A 25,425-nucleotide genomic window follows, 5' to 3' on the forward strand; every position below is an offset into this window, starting at 1 on the left:
GCTATGTGCTAATCCGAAAATCGGAGACATTAATTTTCCAATATTACCCCCGATGCACCAAATGTACGCTAGAACAAATAGACAAATGGTGCTGCATATCTTCGAAGTTCTACAATAATTCTATTTGAGACAAGCAGCATCTAAAATTCTACAAGTATTGGTTTAGTAATAATTTTGTATTCAAAATACCCAATCCAGTTTTTTTTTTTTTTTTTTTTAAAGGAATTTAATTGAATAGCACACATTTTATAATCTAATCTAAGATCTCATCGGCAGCATTCAGATTGCAACAAATCGAAATTCAAGTTTTCAAGTTCACGCTGTTGCCTTTCCAAGGCAGAGAAAAGTTTGTATTCAAACCAGAACAGGCGTAATATAAAATCTGAAAGCTTTCAAATTGTTTCTTCTTAAGCATGTTTTTGTTGCATTTTTAACTTAAGAACATCCGTATTGATTTACCTGTTTTGGTTCTACAATGTTGTTAATGATTTGCTTATTAAAAATACTCTAATTCGAATATTATGATATAAAATACATGTTTTAAAATAATTTCGTTTCTATTTAGGAGAGAAGTTGACTTCCCCATCTTTGGAACAAGATGACCCCAAAACGCAGCCCTCTTTATTGCCCCTTTACGATATCGAACTGGATGTCACAGGTGCAGTTTCACCTTTTCTTCATCTATACATTGCTATTTATGAAAATAGTAATGCATGAAAAACTAGGTATTCGGTTTAATATAAACTGCACGCCTACTGAAGTCCAGAAATTTTTTTACTTGATTACAAATTATTCATAAATAGTTCATAACCGAGTTTGCAAATAGGAACTAATATTACGCAGCATAGTCCATATTATTACAATGAAAGACACATGGAATATGAAATTTCAACACGTGGTTCCACATGTGGTGTTCGCATGAGCGCCAGTTCCGAGCACCTTTCTCGCGCAAACCATCTCACAGCCATCCGATTGATCTTTAGGGCTCGATAAGACGCTCGTTAAAACTTAACATTCTTAGAGAGAACGAATTAAACATTCATTCATACACCAATCAATAACTTTCGCTCTAAATCATAAAAAAGGGAGTACTTATCTTGCCAAACATATTTCTTTGTCGAAGTGACAGGACAACGATTAATTGGAACCAGCCAGCAAATGAAAAATCAAAGGTCAATTAACGGCAATTAAAATTCTAGTAATTCAAAATATGTGATATTATTATGCCATAAAGTTGGGGTCGATTCTGGATTACCAGAAAATCAGTAGCAGGCTGGGTAATTGGCGCGAAATTGAAAGTACTACTGACACCCTTTTCTTCACTAGAAACAAATGTGGCACACTTTCTTTCCAAGTTTAGGAAGAAACTTATTAACAATATTTTATCTAGGTGTTTTTAAAGTACACTATTTTTGTAAATATTGCAGATATATGTTTGACAGAATGAAAAAACAGAAGATATTGCATATGTTAATCACATCCAAGGTCTTTAATTTTGTACCTTGTTAATTTTTATTGAATATTTGGCTTATATTGTTTATATTACTTTCAGATCCAACATATTCTAAACAAGGAGCCCAAAGAGAAGCCTGCTTTTATTCGATAATATTGTTATCTATGCTCACTGTCATGTTATTCTTCCCTTGACGTCAATCTTAAAAATGTCATTCATGTTAGAGAAGGCAAGACATTAGCAAAATACTCTGCAAGATGTTTCCGACAACAAGACCCGGAAACAGGACTCCTGTCATATGTGTCTTCAGAGAAGATTGAAGGTAGTGCATGTAACAGCAGCATTCAGTTGATAATACATCACCGAGGTGATTGACTGATAAACCTAACTTACCTAAACTGCCAGATATTATGAATGTTCCATTATGAACGTTTCGGATGTCTCTGCATCATATCATTTTGTTGCCAGTTGTGTGACGATTGGAAGCCAAAAATCCAATGTAAATTAATCATAGTAAGACTCTTCAGAATATTGGTTCAGTTTTATGAATAACATAAATGTATAAGCTTTTGAAGAAATATACTTGTGAAACACAGCTTCCATCTTGTAAATGATTCAATGAAATTATTTTTAAATCAGAAAAACACAGAAATTCCTGAAATATAATCATTATGAATATGTGAAACTTGCATGACAGCTGATTCAAGTCCTTTGCGTAAACACTGAAATTTATCTAAAAAGGTGTGTGCATAATATTATGTAAAATATTAACAGTTTTATTTATTATGTATCCATTGGCCATATTATTTGTACTGATTTATAAGTATCAAAGGTCTATAAAGCTGTAGCAACGATTATTTCAAGATACTGATACTGTGATGTTTATCTAAAACTTCATATTAAAATATAAGGCATTTTGCAGTGCTTAATGCAGAAAATATGCAATTCCAATATTTTTTAGTAAAATTATGAAACAAAAAACAGCGAAATCTTAACATTTTATCCGAACAGTTGTATTAGTTAATACATCAAATTTCTAAAATATAACCAAGTAATTATCTTGAATTTAGTTATATTTCATTTCCAAGATACATCAAACTTTATATAGGATCAGATATATCCTAAAATATTTATTTATATTATATAATTAAAACAAGCTGTTATTTACGAAATATTGTTAACTTAAATAACATACTATTGATTATTAATTCCTTATTTTTAAATGAATATCTGAATTCAAAAATAGTGCAAGATTTGAGAGAGATTTATTTACTTAAATACTGAATTCTACTTTCGAAACTATATCATCTTTTGATTTAGTGGTGAAAAAGTTATAGCCATTAAAATGCTTTTTCCTCCTTTCGTTCTTGAATTTTTATTTTTCTCATAAGAAGTTTCTTCTGCTTTTGTATATTGGCTACTTTCGTATTCAGATATGCATAATAAAAAGAATCTTGCCAGCAGAAATATTCGTATTTGATTACATTTTTTTTTTCATTTCTCTATATAAAAGTATATCCTCGCTGAATAATTACTAAATTAGCTAATTTTTTAATCAACTGATTTTTCCCTTTAATTTTTCTCATGTAAAAATTTATTTTTTTTGCATATTTGCAGGCTGGGAAGCATGTATTCAGCAACAAATATATAAGGTAATTCAGAAACAATCATTAGAAATTTTTACAGGTTTAAAAATTAATAAAATAGAATAATAAATATTATATGAATGTAAATGGGGAAATGCATAAGTTTTATATTAAACCGGATTTTACTTCAGAAGCAAAATATTTTCACTCTTGTGGAAGAGAGATCTGATCCTCCCCGAAATCTCTCTTAGAGTTTAATTAAAATCCATTGGGTGGTCCCATAAGTAATGAGATCTTTTTTATATTTCCTTTTATTTTCAAAATTAAGAATAAAGTTTTTTTTTTAAATCTAAAATACACTCTCTTTCACCCTCTGTTAGTTTCTCAAAAGTTAAGATGGGATTCTGTTTCAATAGGATTTGTAGGACTTTCTCATCATCTACATTTCTATAGATCTACTAGAACAAGGCTCACTTGCAGTCTGAAGATTCCAACTCGGAATTTCCAGAACCACCACTGACTCTGATTTATGCTTATTACCTGATCCTCATGTATTACATTAATATTCTCATTAATAGTTAGTTACTTTAACTTATAAAGCAAAATATGCTCTTTTATCACTTCCATTATAGCTTTGAAAAGCAACTCTTAAAATCGAACTGCACTCTTCAAAATTTGCAATACGAATAAAGTAAAACTACCACCTGCTTTTATAGCATCTTAACACATGTATATTATCCCCCCTGACTTTTCATATAATTGAAGAACTCACATTGTTTATGGGATGACCCAATACATGAAACTTATTTTGAATTTTACATTAGTTTCTCTTCCAATTTGATGATAAATTATATTAAAAATGCTTTTGTCAAATTCTTTCTAATCATTTTTAATAAGTGAAAGTCAAGTTTCCCACATTTTTGTCAATATCCTACTTTTAATGATCAGTATACATTGTAATTAATCTAATAATGAAGATTAAAATTAATTAGAAATTAGCAAAAGAATCGGCATAACATTCTTGTTGCCCCCTCTTTAATGGCTGTTCTCTTTGTGATATAATTCATCTGTTCAATTAACTTTTTTTGCAATTAATTTAATAATTTAAAGTTATAACACACAGAAGACACCTCTTCATTTCCAGACATAATTTTAGATTCAATTAAAGAAGAATTAGTATCAAAATTTCTTTGTCTGAGAGAGACAGATACCTTAAGTATAGTTCAAAACAAACTGGCTAGATTTATGTTTCTGTCATTTTCTTAGAAATCGATACAATTTTTTGCTGCTGCAAAACATAAGAATTTTACTATTTCAAGTTCATGAAATAATAATGATGTATTTTAAAAAAAAACAAAACTTCTAAATTCCAAGCATCAGAAGAAGTTTAGTTGTAAACTTCACTTGTTGAAATGAATGCAATTAAGTACAGAAATATAATTTTTAAAATTTCCCCCCAAATCTTTAATAAAACATACTTATTGGTACCTTATTGGTACATGCTTACTAGTCCCAATTTTACAGTTAAATAAATCCTTACACAATTATGAAATTAACATAGTAATTTTAGTGACAGAAAAATGAATGATGATTCTACGTTCTGTTGGAAAAAATGCTGTTTGGGTAAATTTTACATTTTCTGTTTTTTCAGTACTATTATTGGCACAGATGCCTCCACAAGAAAATTTCTGCATTCAACTCGAGACAAATATTAGTTACCTTAATCTAAAAATGATACTCTAAGGTGTTATATATAGCTTTCTGTCAATGCACGTGGCTCTTGATAGACTATCACAAGTATAACAAATAATAATTATTGCACCTAATTGAAAGGATTAAGTCAGAGTTTCTTATGAGTCAAAATATGAGAAAAAATCTGATGTGTACACCACATGATTTCCTTGTATGTAATATTAAATTATACGCATTTTTTCTTGCATTTCATTTAAACTTATTGGGTTGAATTAAATCTACTTCGCCGACAGCGCATAAACCACAATAGAATAAATGCAGTCTTTAAAATTCACTCTAGTATTTGTTTACCATAGCGACACTCTGGTGCTAGATTTACTTAACAGTATTAATAATTATATAACAGTTAACTTATATAATAATTATATAACGGAAACTAAGTTAACTGTTATACACTGACTACCAATAAGTATTTGGACACCTATGCGAATGACGATATCTGCGGTCCTAAGGTACGTCACGGACTCCGCTGGTATATATCGTATAGGAAAAAGCAAAAAAGCATCGGCTTCAGTCGCATGAAAGATGCCTCACAGTTCGGAGCTCTCTGATTTCGAGAAAGGTATAATTATCGGGTATCACAAATGTGGCCGATCCTTAAGGGACATATCTAGCGGTATGAAGTATCCAAAATCAACAGTGGCCTATGTGACGAATGCTGTCCAGAGAAATTCGGAAGAACCACACCCAACCGATGGCCCTCATCCGCGAGGAGTTTCAACAGGCATCCGGGAGTATTGTTTCAATGAATGCCATCCATAAGGAAGCACATCTGCTTGGTTTTCATGGTCGTGCTGCTGCCCATAAGCCTTTGATCACAAAGTCCAACCGCGCTGCTCGGTTAATGTGGTGCAAAGCACATCGAAATTGGACCGTAGATCAGTGGAAACAGGTTCTTTGGAGTGACGAATCAAGGTTCACCCTTTACCATTTGGATGGCAGGGTCTGGGTCTGGCGTCTACCTGGAGAACGTCTCCTGCCAGAATGCATTGTGACAACAGTCAAGTTCGGCGGAGGTGGAATTATGGTCTGGGGGTGTTTCTCCTGGTATGGGCTGGGACCCTTGGTCCCCATTCATGGTAAGCTCAACTCCGATGCCTACTGCACTATTTTGGATGACAATGTGCTTCCTACGTTGTGGCAGTTTTACGGTTTGGACCCCTATTACTTTCAGGACGACAATGCCAGTTGTCATGTTTCGACGTTAACCAAGGCTTGGTATGGTGCCAATGGAGTCCATTGAATGGACTGGCCTGCCCAGAGTCCAGACCTGAACCCTATCGAGAACCTCTGGGACGAGTTGCATCGCCGAATTCAGGGGTGCACTACCCGTGCAAAATCGGTGAAGGAACTTCTATGTCTTCTTCAAGCCGAGTGGAAGAAAATACCACTAGCTGTCATACAAAGACTTGTGGAAAGTATGCCCCGGAGGGTCCACCATGTAATTACCTCTCGTGGAGGCTCTACCAACTATTGATTTTGAATAAAGTTAGTTTTTCTTTTCTATCACAGGTGTCCAAATACTTATTGGTAGTCAGTGTATAATCCAATAATTATACAACAGTTAACTTATATATTTCGTTCATATTATAACTCATAATGCACAAAATTTATATCATTTAAAGAATAGAATTATCTAATCGTTGCCACATGTTCTATTCAAATACTATAATAAAGCTAGAATGATGTATAAAAGAAATTAAGCAAACAAAACAAAAAAGAAACAGTTTTTCACAGACGATTGAGTATTTCTCATTTAATTAATTCAGTTCTCACTTTGCAAGAAGGCAAAAATACATAAAAACTCAAAATATCTATATTAAAAATTACGAAGTAAATCTTAAACACTTATTTCCTCGAAAAAATTCCAGAAAGAATTAAGCATGATTTAATTGGCAATAATAAATGAATGTGTTATCTTTGTTGTTGCGAAGCTAAGTTTCTCTAGATTGGCAACAAATCCACTAGTCTCCTGTTTCAAATGTAAACAACAATGGCCGCCATAAAAAAAAGGCTTAGCGGCACTTAGACTTTTCGCGATTACAATACTTCCTTTTTACTTTGTACAAGGAAGTAAAAAAGGTGTCTTAAATGAGGTGGTGGAAGGAATGAAAAATAATGTAACAATGGAAAAATTCAGTGTTTGAAATTCTCAGTTCAACTGGCATAAATCTGTTATAAATACCTGATTGACTTTATTAATATTTGTCTAGATATGCATAGTTAAATAACCTTCATAAAAAAATCTATTTCACAATAGTTTCTCTTTTTAAAGTTTGCATGAAAACTTAATATTTCAAGACATGATGCATAAGGTAAAAATGCTATAAGCTGACAATAATTAGCTGCTAGTGAACAAAAGAGGACATTCCATATCTAACCACCTGTGGATATTCTACACTAGATTCATTCTGATATAAGTCCCTATGAGGTTGTTCTTTTTGTCTTTCTGTGGCACTTTTTTATAATAAAAGCACACTTTTATGAGCACTTACATATTTAAGAATTACTTAAAATTATTTTACAAATCTGTTTATCTTTTTATTTAAAGGTAAAACGATTTTTAGAATCCCCCCCCGCCCCGCAAAAGTTAATAATTAAAACTACTTTTTTGTTAATTATCAATTCAGATTATTTTAATGATGTAAAAAAAACTAAATACCTGCTTACTACATTATTACTCAGTAATTAACAATTTCAGACTAAAATTGAAGTTTAAATGCCTGTATATTCATCTTTTTAGGTAAAATATACCCAGCTTTGGAATACTTTTTTGACATACAAATCCTTTAGCCTATTTAAAAAAAGGTGCTTTTGTCATTCCCACTCTAGATGAGCGGGGACGAAATGACTTAAAAAAAAAGGTTGACTTATAATTTGAAATAAATGGATTGGTTAATTTAAAATTGCTATTGTTGATTAAGGACTTTCAGAAAAAGCAGATGTTAATATAGATGTAACACATACATTTCATAAATTCAGGTCTACCTTTTTGACTATTTAAAATGAAAAAGTTAAGTACTTGTTACTTTACCTTTTCAAAAAACAACTAAAATTAAATTTAAAACATAATTTAAAAAAATACTTCCTTTACTTTTTATCATCAAAATATTATTTAATTATCATATTTTTAAGTTAAAAAAGACTTTTTTCTTTTAAATATCGGTTTGAAGTATAGTTTTCATAATTATGTAATTAAATGCCTTTTTCCTGATAGAATTGATGCATAAATAGCTTCTTTCTTATGTAAAAATTTAAAAAGTAAAATATTTTTATCAAGATTTTGAATTCGGTATTAATATACTGTACATAGTTTAAAGGAAGCTATTTATGATATCCAATGATTTTTATGGAAATTAACAAAATTTTCTTCTCAGTTACTGACATGAAAGAAAGTTATTAGTTTTTAACATGTAATGAAATATAATGAGTGAGAACAATTTTGAAGAATAATATTTCTTTTAAATATCAGTTCCAGGTATCTTTTTAACTAACAAATAAATTTATTGTTAGTAATAGATTCATAATGATTCAGTAGATGGGGAACATGACATTAGTATGTTTACAAAATACTATTTTATAAAAACATTTAATTATTTAAATATATAGCTTTGGATATTAAAATACTTTTATGTGCATTTCATAGGCATTAAAACTGCATGTACATTTTTATATGCAAAATAAAATTACAACACAACAAACTATAACTGAAATAAAAACTTTATTTCTCTAGTATTATAAAAATGGTTGAGGTTAGTTTTAAGTTAATACATATACAGCTGTTAAAAAATCTCTTGAAGATAATTCCTGACTATAAATCCATGTTTATACCTGCACATAATGGACATAGGTCAATAATATCCGCGCACACACATGTATGTTACGTGCTAAATTATTCATTTATATATGTTATAATTATTTTATTTTACTTTATTACACTTGCTTGTTGCATTTTTTTTTTTTTTTTTTTTTTTTTTTTTTTTTTTTTTTTGTGAACAGAAAATAATAATATATTTATGTTTAAAATACTATTGTACATTTGAAAATTATGCATATTTTTACTTAGTAGTAATTTTTATTTAGTGAGATCTAAAAATCACAATAAATAACATTAAATTTATCATACATTAAGTCTGCAATTTAATACCAAAAATGTTTTTAAATATTTTATTTATTATTACATTTTAAATTTAATTAATTCAAATCTTTTGAAAATTTTGATTTAAAAATGAATATATACTGTGATAATCAACTAATGTGTTTGTTGAATGACCTCCAACTAAAGTCTAAGATTAAAAAAAAAAAAAAAAAAAAAAAAAAAAAAAAAAAGTGGCTTCATATCTGTACTTTGAAGTAACATCATAGCTCATTTTAAATACTAAGGCACACAAAAATTTATGTATGTGATACAATATGGTAAAAAAAATCAAACTATTAATATTCCTTTCATATATACTGAACTTCATAAAACTTAGATGGTCTAATAAAATATCAGCTATGAGAATTTCACCTTCTACCTAATTGTTAGCTATGAAAATGAAAAATTCCTGTAACTTCAGATTAGAAAAAAATACACATTAACAAAAATATTTAAAATTGTTATTTAAAAAATACAAAACAATTTTCTATATAACAGCTTACGTAGTATTTGATGGCACTGATCTCTGCATAATTTCAAGCCCAGAAATTTATTCACAAATTGCAGACAGCATCAAAAATCATGACTGGAAAGTATTACTTTTAACTGAGATTATGTTTTGTTGAATAAGTGTTCTTTACCAAGAAAATTCAAAGATGAATTATAACAGCTTAACAACTTACTAATTTCTAGTAACCATAAGAAAATATTGCTCTGGCATGGACAATTATTTGGGTCCAGTTTCAAATTAGGACACAGCAAAAACAGTAATATACTTCAATTTAAAACCTATATGTGCATTCTCTAATTGTGTAAGTTAGTATACATAGAAAACGCACAATCAATTGCAAAACATAAAACTGAAAAAATACTCTAATACAAACAACTTAAATTCTGCATTTTTATATCACAAACAATATAAAATGGTCTAGAAATATTTATTCATTTTACAATTGAATGGCTTAATATTGCCAAATAACCTGTTACTTAGATGCACATATATATATGTATATATGCATCTAAGTAACAGGTTATATTTGCATCTAAGTAACACTTAGATGCATATATATGTGTGTGTATGTGTACAAATAGTACAAGATAAATGGTTTGAAATATACTGTTCCATATAATAAAAGAAAAATCAATTCCTAGTCCCTTCCAAAATACATATTAATGTGCAATGCATAAATTATACCACAATCAAAATATGGATGCATTCTCCAATTTTCATTTGCAAATATCTAAATTGCTAACAGTTTTATAAGGTAAAATTTTTATCACCTTCTGTGCTACCAAACACCATAAATACAAAATTCAGTATAAATTCAGGACTTTTTAAAGGCAATAATAATAATAATAATAATAATAATAATAATAATAATAATAATAATAATGAGGTTCAAAATACCCAAAAAACATAGTTTTAAGATCTTTAACACCAAAAAAATTAATACAAGACTTTGATTTGTAAAATTGACATGCACTCAATATAAAAAAATATATGAATATTTTTGCCTGCAAAATATAAGCCTGCAATTTTTGCCTGCAAAATATTTAAAAAAAAAATTCTCACTTTTCAATAATTAAATAATAAAACTATCATACATATATTCATTACAAAGCATTTTAAAAATGTAAAACTTCTTTTTCACTTTTAAATTAGGGTAAATTTAACATTTAACTGGCATTTTAAAGGAAAAACTAAAAAAATAGCTTTTCTATTAAACAAACATCAATCTAAAGCTGAATTTTGCCACTTTTTTATAACTTTCTTATCACAAAGTTTAGGTTTTTGTTGCAACTTCAAATATAGAATAATAATTTATTTAATGACTTTCAATCAATAGCAACAAATTTACAGAAATATGATAAAATGATTATAATTATTTTTACATGTAATAAGTTCAGTTTAAAACAGTAATCACTCAACATTTAACAGAGCACTAAATGGAAATATATGTACACGTGCATCACAAAAGTATAACCATTCTAATATGTACACTGTGTCACCTTCTCAACTTATCGCCTTCTTCTATTAAATTTATAAGTCTTTGACGTCCTTTTTTATTCAGCTGAGTAATACAATTTACCAGACCTATTAATTGTCGGTTTGTATACTCCTACAAGAAAACACACATTTTAGCTAAAAGATGATTAATACACACACACACACACACACACATATATATATATATATAATGGTAGCAATTACTATAAAAGTATGTAGATAAAAAAATTTTCAAATTTTCCAGTTACCAGAAGTATGTATATAATAAGCTAAAAACTTGGAATAAAATGTTATTGCCTTGAATTTGTTTGTTAAGTTTCCTTCTATGAATTATACATACATACACACACATAATATACATAATTGAATTCATTTTATTAGTTATTACTATTTCGATTGTGCTTTATTATGCATGTTTCTTAAAAAGGCACTGGTACATAATATATACCAGAAATTTGTAAATTTTTTAAACTTCTAAAAAATGCTAATTTTTTTTCCCCACCAAAAGCTGTAATCTTGAGCTTCTAGTGTTTTCTTTTGATTCTAAATGGCACACTACCTTATGAATGCTCAATATTTTGACGTTTTGACATTAATAGACCTCATTCAAAGGTATCACATTTGAAGATTCTCAAGTTTTACTGGAAGGGAGGGAAAAACTCAAAATCTTGAAATATAAGATTAACACATACAGAACTTTATATATTTATTGCATTTCAATCAAAACTGATAATTAAAAGATTATTCACATAATTTTAATACTGGTATATAAAATATACCACTGCCCACACTGAGGGTACCTTGCCAATAGATAGGAACACCAAGCCTCTCCACAATGTGATAGAATTTATTTATATTATAATTGCTTATAATGTAATTTAATACAGTTGTTTATGATTAATTTACAAGTTCTTTAGGATTAAATATTTTATGTTCATGGGGGGGGGGAAGAAGAGTTTAATAACCTTGTGCTAGGAAAGAATAAAAGTATTTTAGTTCCTTTTTATAATTTGCTTACTCCAGTCGAGTTTTCATTCATTTCTGTTTAGCTAAAATTTAAATTTCACCACTTCATCCATTCCCGGAAAAAACTCATTGATTTCAAAACAGTCAACTGGTGTCAAAATGTTAGACAATTGTAAGGGGTAAATGTGGCATGCTAGCCCTGAAAGACACCTATTGCTTTGTGTTTTGCAAAAACACAGAAATGCAGTGAAAATGAAAAGAGATGATTGACGGATAACTTGTCATATTAGCAGGGTTTTGATATGATCAAACAAACCACAGTGGGGTTTCAGCAAGATCACACAAAAGGGAAGCTCACTCACAAACATGGGAAATAGGCATGCATTTTAAATTTTCACCTAGCAGTAGAATGGAAAATCTGTTGATCTGAAAGTATGCTTTGATGCTTTTGGGAATTGGGTTTGCTAATTTCAGGTCAGAGACTAAAGAAGACAAGAGGCATTTTTTGCTTGGGTAAGGATACTAGCACACAGTTTTCGAAATGTCTTCACAGTTGATGAAAGGCAGGAAAATATTTCTAAGGCTAGTGTTAGATGCAGAACATTTATGTTTAGAAGGAAAATATCCACTGGTTCTACAGGGCCCATGGGCCTGACAAATTGGGGAGGGTGGAAGGGCTTTGAAGTGTGTTTGTACTTTTACTTCTATTGAAGAAATATTCTTCCTGAGCAAAATTATATATTACTACATTATTTATCAAAATGATACCCTAGGTCGCCCAAAGGGCTGAAAATCGAAATAAGAGCTTTGTATTAAATAATAAAATCATTCAACAGCTTTTCTTTTTGAACAAAATGATATATTAGAACCTATACTTACAAAAAATTAAAAGAGGCCCTTATGGTTTCTTATAATCAAAAGTGTGCGGTGGGGGGTGATATTGGTATCATAGCAGAAAGTATTTTTTATATATTATCCAAAGCATAAAACATAATAATTTAAAAAATGTAACTTTAAATTTTTCAGCTGAGTCATAGTGTTTCATTGTTTAACTTTTTATTTTTCAGCTGAGTTGCATTCCTTTGTAACATTATACTAGTTCAGTTAAAGCATGATATGGTTTACTCATGCAGTGTTATATTTGCTAAATTTTTTAATAAAATAATAATATTGAATTTAAATAACTTTCCAAAGCATTTTACATAAGTATGTTCAACTAGGTGGCATCATCAAAGTGCCTAAAAATAAAAATTTTATTTCTAAAATTTTTAATTTCTAGAGATTTTAGAACTTTTTGACTTCAAACCTACATAACTACAACTGAGCACACTTTTCTATCGACATACATAAAATAATAATAATAATAATAATAATTAACAATTAGCAACTACATGGAAAAAAAGTTCCTCATGGACACTGGTATAAAATATATACTGGGGCCCCAAAATTCAGGATTTCACTCTAGATTTTTTTTTAAAATCTCAGTTATGTATTCTTAGGGTCCATAAGTTACAATTCATGCATAATCTAAATTCTTTTATATACTGCCCCTGAAAGGCTTAAACCATACAAAACAATAATGGATTTAGAAAACTTAGTAATAATACATATATAACATATTAGTAAAACATTAATATATATATATATAACATTAGTAATCATATATCCATATTATATATATAAAATATAAATATTTTTTTTTTTTTTTTGTAAAATAATCTAAATAACAAACACTATTAATTAAATTACTAAAAAAGGTTAGTTACTTAATTACAATAAAATCCCTTCATAAGAGTGGCAAAAATTAAAATATATTTTGAATATTAATGATGATAAATGTATATAGCACATTTTAATTGATTCTTAAGTTAATATAAAATATATAGTGTTACTTACTTCACATTTTTAAAAACTATCTGTGAAATTCATCTACAGATATGACCATTATATATATACACAAACTCTGTCAAAAATAATAAAAAAAATTATCAAAAATATGGGTCTTATATTAATGAGGGCCCTGTGGCTATGCCCATAGGTCTATTTACAAATAGAAATCTATAGTTTACACATTTTACACATACACACACAGGAAGAGGGGGGTAGAAAAAGAGATTAAGAGAGATTTTATGTTCCACATATAGATTTACAAACTATTCAATATAAAGTTTCAGTTCACTCATACATTATACTGGCTTTCTGAATTGCTATATTGGATTAAATTATTAAATGAAGAACAGTTACATTAAATGTATTGAATAGGCTATATAAATAAGTCAATTTGTGTTAACATTTGCTTGTGTAAAACAATATAAATATTTTTATTCAATATGTAGGAATAATTATTATATACAGAGATTTGAATATTTTACTCACATGGAATACACAAACTAAATATATTGAAAATTGTACTATATTTATAAGTTCTTAACTTTCTAAAAACGTTATTAAATTATTAAATACTATTTCTAAAAATAATTTTGAAATATATTATATGAAAATCTTAATCCTTACCCTGTGAGAACGTATCCACTGCTCTAAATTTGGTTCTAACATATAGTAAGCCTTTATATAGCTTTCCACATGTTCCTTTCCTGGAACTGGTTGAAGATCTGTCAGTCGCTCTATTTTACTCAAAAACTGTTGATAATCTAACTGCATTAGGGCACGACCCCCATTTGTGCATTTCTTTGCTTGAGAAAATCTACAATTAAGTAGAGTAAGAGCATGGAGGGGGGAGGAAATTTATATCAGTCCCATTTCATAATAAATAATGCATGCATTCAAAAAAAAAAAAACATTGTAATTTATGATTTATATGTTTAATTTACATATCTTGCAAAATGTACATACATTAATTCTAATTTCCTTTATTTATCATTTCACTCCTTTTAATTATTTTAATACAAAAGACTACTTTGGATAACAATTTATAACAATCAAATTTTTTTGTTCTAAATAACTACCAAAGTGTTACCAAACGTAACATTTTTGTTATGTTACACACATTCTGATTACGTAAAACTATTTATTTGCCACTATTAGATATCTTATTTAAAGTTTTCTTTTCTTTTCTTTTTTTTATTATACCCTGTTTTCCCACATATTACTTACTATCACCGATTTTTAAATGTGGATTTAAACAATATTAAAAATGAAGTCGAAAAACATGAACTGCACACTAAAAATGTATTCTTTCTAAGCTTTTGCAAAATACTATTTTGTTAAATGATTTACTTCACTTACAAAACTAATTAATTATATATTTAAAAATATTTAAATTTTTTTACTTTCTTCACTAATTTGAAAATCAATAGCAATATACAGCAACCAGAATATTAAATAACTTATAGTAAAACGAAACACTAATATAAAAACAATGTCATAATGCCATTGCTGTTTGAGATTTCAGTATCTATTACCATCAGTAACTTTTTTCCTTCCAATGGCGAGCTCTCAGCCAACTTCGGCTTGGTGACATCTAAGGCCAGAAGGTAGTGGTCACTTTATTATGGAGGCACCTAATAGGTGGGCCACCTTTGCCTCCTATGACGGGACATACAGTTACAACCATGCCTTCTCTGGGATTAGAATCTGGGCCCTTTGGTATTGCAGCTGACTTCCCTAACCACTATACTGTCTGGGTGGCTTACCATCAGTAATTCATAACTATCATTTAAGCATTTCAATTGGAAATAGATGTAAGTTAAAAAAAAATTCTGGTGAGCAAAATTTTTAAAAATGTTTCATATTTAAACCCACTGTTTTGATTACATCATACAATAAAATGTAACTATATAGGTAAGTTAATCAAAATAACATCAACAGCCGCAAAAAAATAACCAACAGAAATTTTTTATTTGGTGTTTCAATATTTTCTGAACACAGATGTTAATAAAATCAAAGAAAAAATTCAAAATCCTTTTTCAGATATTTTTATCCTAATGAATATGATGCTCCAAAATACAAATCTTGTTTTAAGATTTAAGCATCATATTAAAGTTATCACTATTAGCCACTGGGAAAGCCGCATTTAATCACGCTAGAATTTAAGAATTATAATATTTCACAATATGACCAAAAATGATTCTAATTCCAATTATATTAAATGTTATATCAGTATTTGTTGCAAAAAATTTTACAACAGCTTAACACACTTAAATACAGTCAAAGCCAAACGTGTTCATAAATTAATAAAACAATTTTAAAATCATTTCTGTTTTTCAAGAAATGCATTTAAAATTATCATTTTTATTTCTTATGAATATACAATATAGTCTTGATTATCCAGGTGCATATTAATCTGTCTGAAGATTATTTGTGCATGGCAATGCCCCTACACACACAATCGATGCTATGCAAGAGAGTATGTAAAAAATAAACATGTGCATTCATTCTGCATATTTGTTATTTCAGAAATAAACACATACAATATGCATGAAAATTGATAGTTTGGACTATCCATGACTTGAAGCCCCGACATTAGCCCAGATAATCAACGGTACACTGTGTTTTGATTTTTTTTTTAAATGAAAATCTTCACAGTTTATTTTCTGTATAAAATACACAAAATTATGTTAATTTGTACAACAGTTGAGTGCCAAAAGTATTCATAAGCTCTCTGTTGTGATATAAAAACAATTTGAAATTACAAGCTATTGCAATTAGCTATTTTGGAAACATTTATAGGTGACTTTCGCTATCTTTTGATTTATTTTCTAACTTATGTCTAAAATATGAGAAAGAACATTAGAAAAAAGAAAACTGACTATTAAGTTGGTGAAAGAAAAGAAAAGCTATAGTAAAATTGGAAGTTTTAGATAAAAGCTCAGCTACAATTCAAAGAAAAATTTTTTAAAAAAAGTATAAAACTTGGAAAATTCTTGCTAACAAATCTTGCAGTGGATATTCTCAGAAACTTATGGCAAGATGTAAAAGGCTTATTGAAACAATAAATAAATAAAATCTTCATGTTTCAAGCGCAAAACTCAAAGCTGAGTTAGAACAAGAATCTGGTATTGTAATTTCTAGCTCGACAATCAGAAAGACATTAAATAAACCAGATTTTCATGAATGATCTGCTCAGAAAAAGTTCTGTGTATCTGCTCTCAATGTAAAGAAAAGATTACTTTTCCAAACAAATAATAAATTGACATCTAGAGTTTTGTAATAAAGTTATATTCGGTGATAAATCTAAATTTAATACTTTTGGATCTGATGGAAATTCTGAAATTAGCAACAAGCCAAGAACAGCACTTCTATGAAAAAAATTATGGTGGTGGTAATATACTTGTTTGGGGAATGTATATTTGCTTATGGAATCAAGTTTTCAATACTGAAATCTTAAACAGAGTGGAGTAAAAAAAAAAAAAATGGGATTGGGAAATTATTTTGTATTTCAGCATGTAAATCCACATTGCTTTGGATGCTTTGGCTTTTGTATAATATGCACAGTCAATTAAATATCTCCTCTCTGACACTGCATACAAATGTTATAAAATATGTTTGGGCATATTTGCATAAGAAAATATAAATTGATTGAATTTCCAATAAGATGCAATTGAAAAAAGCTTTGCAAGAGGAATGCAACAAAATACATTACAATGTTGCAACATTTAGTTAATTCAATGCCCATAAGATTAATAGCAATCAAGAGAGTTAAAGACTATTAAATCTAATATTAATTAAATTAAAAACCAAGAAACTATGTGTAATTGTTTTGAATCTAATGTACAATCTAATTTGATTGATTTTTATACATTTGATTCTTGTTTGTTTTTATCTCTCAAGCAGAAATAAAAAGAACTAATTTTATTACATTTTCCTTAGTTGTCTTCAACTTCCAGCACCTGAAACTAATATTAAATGCTCAATATATCATTTTACTTGCAAATGACATAGGTTTCTCAACATTTTTGATTACATATGAATACTTTTGATAGTGACTATATATATATTTTTTCTGCTTGAAGTTGCTAATAATATTTGTTTTTGAATAACACAACATGTTGCCATTTCATATTGTACAATTTGAAGACCTTTGGTCATGTATTTCTTTAAAAAACTGAGATAAAATGGTAAATTCCATTTGAGATTCACAACAATTTCTCCCCTCTCCCCATTCATAATTGAACAAAGTGGTGCTAAGTTTTCAGATGGCATTGTTTTTATTTCCTAATAAAGGAACTTCCTCTTTGAGTGTACACTAAGTCATTCTTACCTAAAGATAAGGAACCACAAAAGAATCCTTTTAGGATAAGACAGTTTACAATAAAGATAAACTGATACAATGCATCTGAGAAAAGTGCACCTTAAGCTGTTATGTACTCTAAGGGGATACACAGATGACCAACTAAATGATGGGAGTTCTGGATAGTGGTGATGAGTTGTATACTGAATAAATGTTGATTTTAATAATATTATGTAAAATTTTTCCCCTATTAAATTGTAATCCAGTAGGCTAATAAAGACTCATTTACTCTCTTATACACAGGAGCGTCTTATACAAGAGGAACTACAATAAGTTCCTTTGCTTAAAATTTAATGACACAAGAGAAAATTAAAACTGATTTTCTACATGACATACCACTGGGTGCAATATCAATGATTTTGTTATCTTATTAAAAAGTATTATTACTAATACTTTTAGAAAATCTGCAACTAATTCTCTAATCCCAAAATCATGTGATCACTTAATAAATGTAAAAGTGGTAAATCAATAATCAAATTATAATGCAAGTTCTCAACAAAAACTTAAGAACTCTCAGACAAACAGCCTGAACTTACAAGACTCAAAATTTAGTTAACTTAAAATATTAGTACACAGGTGTTTATCTGTGCATTAATTAATTTAACTTCAGTTTCTTTTTTCTGAAACATAATAATGAGGAGGAAGATACTAAATATAATACAGACTCACCCTTCTATAAAAGAGTGATTGGCTAGTTTAATACAATGTTCCCACAATAGATCATATGCTTCTTTAGGAATTGGCACTTTTTTAGACACTTCTGACAATCTCATGCTAAAAACCTGCAGTTCCTAGAAAAAAATTTCCACGTTATACAAAAAAAAAAAAAAATTTAAATAAGTCATTTTGTGATATTTAGCTACAAATGAAAAATTAAACACGTTTTAGTACTCTTAAAATCAGGATTAATTAGCGATTGATATGGTTTTAAACAGTTAAAATTCTCATATATACAACATTTTCTAATTTTTTTTCCTCTCTTTTTACAAAAATCGATATGATTTGGCAGGAGAGAAAAGAAATTTCCCCGCCTACATTTATTCAATTTTCCACAGTAACAATTTAAAGGTTATTGAATTTGCAGATGCAAAAAAATTATGTTTCTTTAAATGCTCTACTATGAAGAAAATTCATCAGACTCCAGAGCACAAATATAGCCATAAATAAATAAATAAAATAAATACTATCTCTAACTGGACAAGCCTAAAAAGAATAACCAGAGATAATGTAGCAATATTTAGACAGGGCAAAACTTGCATGTAATACAAACTTACTTTCTTAATATATGAACTCTCTTTATATCAGAGAGATTCAATTTAATTACTATTTTAAGTGCGTGAAATTTATTTACTGTTTTAAGTGTCAAACTGCTTTAACACACTTAGGTAGAAATCTCTTTGTTGGAACGTTTAACTGTATTTCACACCATGTTACATACTGATTATCATATTACAGTACAAATTCCAAAATCCAGACCAGCAGCTGTAGAAAACAAAATAAATAAATATAAAAAATTCTCCTCTTACAGAGCCTAGGAATGGAAAGTATTGATTAAAACAATTGCTTTCTCACCAGAAACAAGCAGGTATGCATAAATACATACAGTGATTGAAGCTGGTGATGATCACACTCTCCACTCTCGGCTCTAGAGTAATTGTTGGGGGTTAGTGTTTTTCAATCTGACTGAAACAATAATTCAAAAAATTGGGATCACAAAGTCTGGATGATTCCGGACCTCGCACTTTGTACTATAATTATATAATAATGTCTTTTTATTCAAAAAAGTTCCCCATAACTGTTTCACAAATAGTCTGAAATATGTTTTAAAAAAAACTATTTTGACGGATTTGAATGTGTTTGCTTTTGTTATTGTTTTTAAGAGAAGAGGCATTTGAATATTGGAGGGAAAAACAATGACACATTTAATCCTCAGCTGCGACGACATTACACCGAAATGGAAGACTTAAATAATAAATAACAGGTATACAGCATAATTAATATAAATTAATTAATGGATGAATTAAGTTTCAGAATCTTGTAGTTTCTACATTATATAACTAAACTGAATATCACAGGCATACGTAAAAATTATTAAGAAAAAAGCACTACATACTGACCCTCAGTAAGATGTCAACATAACTGCTGTGCTGTGACATAATTTCATTGATATCCCATTTGACAGCAGCCATTAAAGTCACAACTTGTTCGTAATCTATAGTTCTTGCAGCAACTGCCATGTAGATGGGCCTCCGCAATTCAGATGCTTGGCTTACAGTCTGGATTAATAGTAAACATTTTATTCTGGCAACTGCACATAATGTTCAACATACAAAGTTAAGTTTATATTTAAGTACAATACATAACTACAATTTTCAGTACTTTCTGAAAATCTACACCCATTCTAAAGTCCCCAACTCGTCGCTGACCACATTTTTGCTAAGCTAATAAAGAATAAGGCAACAGCTATTTTGAAAATTATGGCACATTAAGAACTGTTTTTGGCTACATTAAGATTCCTAATATAAGGGGAAAAAAGTAATGAATAGAAAGCAATTATTAATCAGAAAAATAACTGTCAAATATGAAGGTGGAAAGGTATTTGTCTGCTGCATGTAAGCATGTATACTTCAGTTGATACAGATTTTGATGATATAGTGCATTACTTCATAAATAGTCTTCAGGGATACAGACAATCAGAATGAACTCAATTTTTTCGGAGAAAGTATTAAGTTTATACAGTGTACAAAAAACAGGATCATTTTGACTGTTAGTTAACAATTTGGGGTAAAATTTTTAAAGTAAAAATTCTAAAATCTTCATTTCTTAAATGGAATTTAATACTTAATTACCATTTTAAAGTTTTGCAGTCACCAAATAATGCTATCCACTGTGTCTACATAACTGTTGCATCACCTTTGGCACTGGCCTGTGACAGAGTATAAAAAATGGGAGAGGTAGAGAGGTATGTTACATATATTCATTGCAAGATTTCTTCTGTTGCTATCCTTCATTAAAAATAATACAGTCAAAAGTCGTTAATTCGGACACCCATAATTCGGAATGATCTATAATCCGGACATCAAAACTAAAAACTTTCTGCGCATGCGCCGCGTTGACACATGCGCATAGGCGTTTACGCGTGCGCGTAAGACCTTTTATGACTGCGCATATCAGTGTGCGCAAGTGCAGAATACGTTTTCGCGTGCGCGTTTTATGTATAATGGACGTATAAGCTAAAATTATCTAATTATCTATTTCAGTTAATGTTGATGATTGCGTTGTTCCTTAATTTTCGAATTGGATCCGGCTTATTATTTTTTGCAGACTGTAAGAGCAATTTTATAAAAGTAAGCTTAAACTTTCGATTATATCAAATAGAATTTCCGATATATATTTGTTAATATGTAAAGGATCTAAAGCGAAAGTATGTTTTGAAATCCGAAATCTGTTTATCAATTTCACGCTGCTCGGCGGGGGGAACGCCGCGCCGCGGCGGGCGCGTAATGAATTGGAAGTTGATTTGTCAGCACTATCCTTATCTTCAGCGCAGATGTTTTTATTTGGCTTATAATTCCTTACCAAATGTAGTATTTCATCTCGATATGCTCCGTCTTTGATATGATTTAAAACAAGTTCCTGGTCATTATAATTCGCTTCCGATAGCGAAAAAAAGTAACAGAGGTTATTGAAAACGAAAAAATTTCGATTGACAAATTAGTCGGTGTTCTTGACACAGCAATTATAGGACTTGAACAGCGGAACTTTATAACTGAACAAGAAATTATGTCTGTTTAATAGAATTAAAGAGAAAGTATTATCACATGAAACGAAGCAAAACTTAAAACAACTTACATTGAAAGAAATGTTTAATAAAGTAAACAAATAAATATTAAGCTTTTCCGTTTTGCAAATTTTGATACCCTTTAGATCATAATTGTTCTTTATTTCATAAATTACGGTTTCATATTTTTAATTTTAGAATTTCTGCATGCCATCTTACGAGATTTAAACTGATGATCTATAATCCGGAAAAATCGATAATCCGGAATCGCCGAAGTCCCGACGAGTCCGGATTAACAACTTTTGACTGTAGTTAGTTTTAGGAACAAAAATGAGTAGTAAAATTTCTCATTTTATTTCACCATCTCTAAACTGGCTAAAAGAGCCAAGAGTTAAAATGATGATAATGTGACTGATGTCTTTTCTCTCCCTTTCCTGCACTCCTACTATAACAAAGATTGGAAATGGTTCTGAACTTGAAACAGGAATGACACACATTCCCCCCCCCCCAAGATAATTTCCAAAATTACAACATAGCTATTTTGAAAATTTGAAAGAAAGATGATGTTACACTTTTCAAATAATGATAGAAGGTAATAGCTTTGTAAAACTTTCGTAAATATTTCTTTTCATCACCTTTTTAACATAATTTCATAAAAAAAAAAAAAAAAAAAAAAAACACCAAAATTAAATGTAAGAAATATGTTTAACTTTTCTGAAACATGTGTATTCCTAATGTATTTGAAAACACCTTTTTGAAATGAAATGTACAGGGCGATGCACGAAATGTCATAACCTGTGTTTTGTTTACTACACAATTATTTATCATCAAAATATTACAAAATGAAATCATAGTTAACTGTTTGAGCATGCAAAGTGAATTATTTAGTGAAGAATGTGTGAGTGTGTGGTCATGGCAAAGCTTCAAGGGCTATCTGCCTAAGGGGAGGGATGCCTTCGTGAAGGACTTTCCAAGGGCAACTGGTTCGTATACATGTTATACATGGGGAAAACCACAAAAACACCCATGCAGCCATCCCATTCGCAGGATTCGAATCTCGGAACGAACTACCAGTGTTCAGTGACTTTATCGCTCAATCGCTGGTGGGCCATTAGTGAAGAATGTATTCAATACGTCCATCATTTTGTCTTACAATCTCTTGCAAAATGAAACCTTTGCATTTGTCACAAATCTCCAGCACGTCTTCCAAAATTGCATGGTACAACCGTACCATAACAGATTCGATTCCATTTGCAAGCCTCCTCTTTCAAAAATCTTAAAAAAATAAATAACATAGATTATGGACTATGCAGAGGCCAAAGTATACCACCTTCAAAAAACTTTCATACAATTCAGAAAATTGATGTGAAATTATACGGACATTAAATACCTGACACAGGAAATCAAGAACATCTGCAGTGCACTGGCAGGTTCTGTCTTGCAGAATCCACCATAAATATGTAAAAAGGGAGACCTGTTCCTATTTTCAGGTGAGCAGATATTTCATGGTTGCCATGAATTCTCCATCACAGGGCCAGTGGTTTCTATTGCTAACACAATCTGGAAATGGTCCATTCGCAAAATGCCCATCTTGCATCAAAGTGTGAAGGAAAAGTGTGTTGCCACTAAATTAATTTCTTCAAAAGACATAATTTTCATCTTTAGTTCAACACTCGAGAACTGTTGTGCAGCAAATTCACTTAGTTATTTAAATTATGACTTATAAAAAATTAATTTATTAATATTCTAAATTTATGCTACACAATGTGTATTTTATTTAATATCTGTGCTAATGTATTTAATCTTAATTGGGGTTTTGGTTCAAAAGAATTTGTATGCTCATTTTCACTCATCACTCAAATATGCACTAAACACACAATGGAATCAGGTGCTTTTCTACGTAATAATATAGATTTTATATTACTTAACTTAAATTTACCCATTCTTAATTTATACCACTAGAAGCAGAAAAATTAGCTCTTTAATTTAAGATCACTTTCAAGAATCTAGCCATAACAGATTTTTAAATATAGTAAATTATTTAACTGAAATTTCCATTTTTCATTCTGTTGAAAATGAAGGGGGAGGAAGTGGAAAAATGCAGCTTTTATCACAATTGCTAGTTCTCTTGCTTATGCTGTTAAGGGATTTCCGCGGGGTTGAGTAAGGTTGCCAGCTCAACCTTCACAGCTGTAGACTTGCTGATAGTTTGGCAATGCTTAAATTTGTGTTTAGTTCAACGCCTCGGAAAAAGGCAAAATTTTACAGAGGCGGTGGTTGTAAAAACTAATTTTTTCACAATTTCTAGCGCTTGTTAGTCAATGTGGCAATCTCGTCATATCTAAAAGAAGTTGCAAGTGGAGATTTCACCCCTCTTTCTCTTCATGCTTCTGGCTCTCGCCATGTTCGCTTGATTTTCACACTCTCGTGGTTGCGGTTATTTTTGTCACCTCAGCTCGGTGATGGGAGGAGTTAGGACGAGTTCTCGTAGCTATGGTCCAAGAACAGATCATTTGGCCTAGTCTTGCCTTTTCATTAAGGAAGCTTGCTGATAATCGCTTACTAAAGGAGAGAATGTTACAATATTCAGTTCGTCAGCTAATTGCAGTTCCAGCAATTATGCCTCCTCCTAATGGGATCAACAGCAAATGATCTACCTCCAGTTCCAGAAATTATGCCTCCGCTTAATGGGATCAACAGTAAATGTTTAGTCTTAATCTATTCGGACAATAGCTACTCTTTTCTGCCTTGTAAAATTTGCTTGATTGATTTGATCAGTTTAAGAGTATAGTTATTTTACTCAGTACCCATAGAGATTTTCTTGCAATGAAAATGTTAAGGAAATTTTAAGTTAACTAAAGAAAAAATATCTTGTTAAAGTTCTTAAACTAGTTAATGCTCCGAGATTGAGAATTACCTTCTTGTACCTGCTGCTAAGTAAAATTTACTAGAAGAAATAAATTAGGGCAATAGTTGTAAATTAGCAAATACCGCTTGTATGACTTAAGTTGAGTGTAGATGATCCTTCTAGGAATTTTGTTAATATTGTGTTTTTTTGTTTATTTTATTATTATTATTTTTGCTTTATGTGCAATATATTAGATAAATATTTTGTTCTACAAAACCTTTTTTTCAATTTCTCTCGGAAAGAACTTTTTGTTTGTATATAGAATATTTTAAATAATTTTAAATGTCTTAAAGCTTTCTTTGATAAATAAATGTCATGTATTTCTTGGGATAACAATTGTATGTTTTATTTAATCACTACTCATGATCATCACCAGTTATCAACACAAGATTATTCTGGTTCATATTAATCACAATGCAATGTTTGAAATAGTTAGGTTAGAAATTTTTTTTTTTTTTTTTTTTTGTTTTTGTTTTTGTTTTTGTTTAGGAAAATTCAATCTGTGTGAGGTGTCTTCTTAAAAGGCACCTTAACAGAACCATCATTCACCATCTTGCAATCTTCGGAAGCAAATTTGAATCTG

General features: G+C 29.8%; 2 protein-coding genes across 5 annotated transcripts in view; one reads left to right on the forward strand and one right to left on the reverse strand.

Annotated features, from left to right (window-relative positions):
* The window catches only part of LOC118188646 (lachesin-like), a 104,427-nt gene extending 102,379 nt beyond the window's left edge, over nt 1–2,048 (forward strand). For 3 of the 4 annotated variants that reach the window (XR_004758141.2, XM_035359135.2, XM_035359136.2), the window contains exons 9-10: nt 566–658; nt 1,553–2,048. Coding sequence is in view for 3 of the 4 variants with exons in the window: in XM_035359135.2 (XP_035215026.1) it covers nt 566–658; nt 1,553–1,647 (188 nt within the window). In the remaining variant the exon portion in view is untranslated. The remainder of the gene's footprint in view (nt 1–565; nt 659–1,552) is intronic. The other variant, XM_035359137.2, reaches the window with a different exon arrangement.
* A 6,445-nt stretch (nt 2,049–8,493) lies between these two features.
* Vps50 (vacuolar protein sorting 50) overlaps nt 8,494–25,425 on the reverse strand; it is an 85,273-nt gene continuing 68,341 nt past the window's right edge. The window contains exons 23-26 of the mRNA XM_035359134.2: nt 20,271–20,429; nt 18,823–18,944; nt 14,418–14,607; nt 8,494–11,049 (exon numbers count right to left, since the gene is read on the reverse strand). Of these exons, the coding sequence (XP_035215025.1) occupies nt 10,936–11,049; nt 14,418–14,607; nt 18,823–18,944; nt 20,271–20,429 (585 nt within the window). The 3' untranslated portion in view covers nt 8,494–10,935. The remainder of the gene's footprint in view (nt 11,050–14,417; nt 14,608–18,822; nt 18,945–20,270; nt 20,430–25,425) is intronic.

This window comes from Stegodyphus dumicola, chromosome 5, assembly GCF_044657685.1.
Source record: "Stegodyphus dumicola isolate Sdum_Otavi_A_Nest chromosome 5, ASM4465768v1".
Taxonomy (NCBI): domain Eukaryota; kingdom Metazoa; phylum Arthropoda; class Arachnida; order Araneae; family Eresidae; genus Stegodyphus; species Stegodyphus dumicola.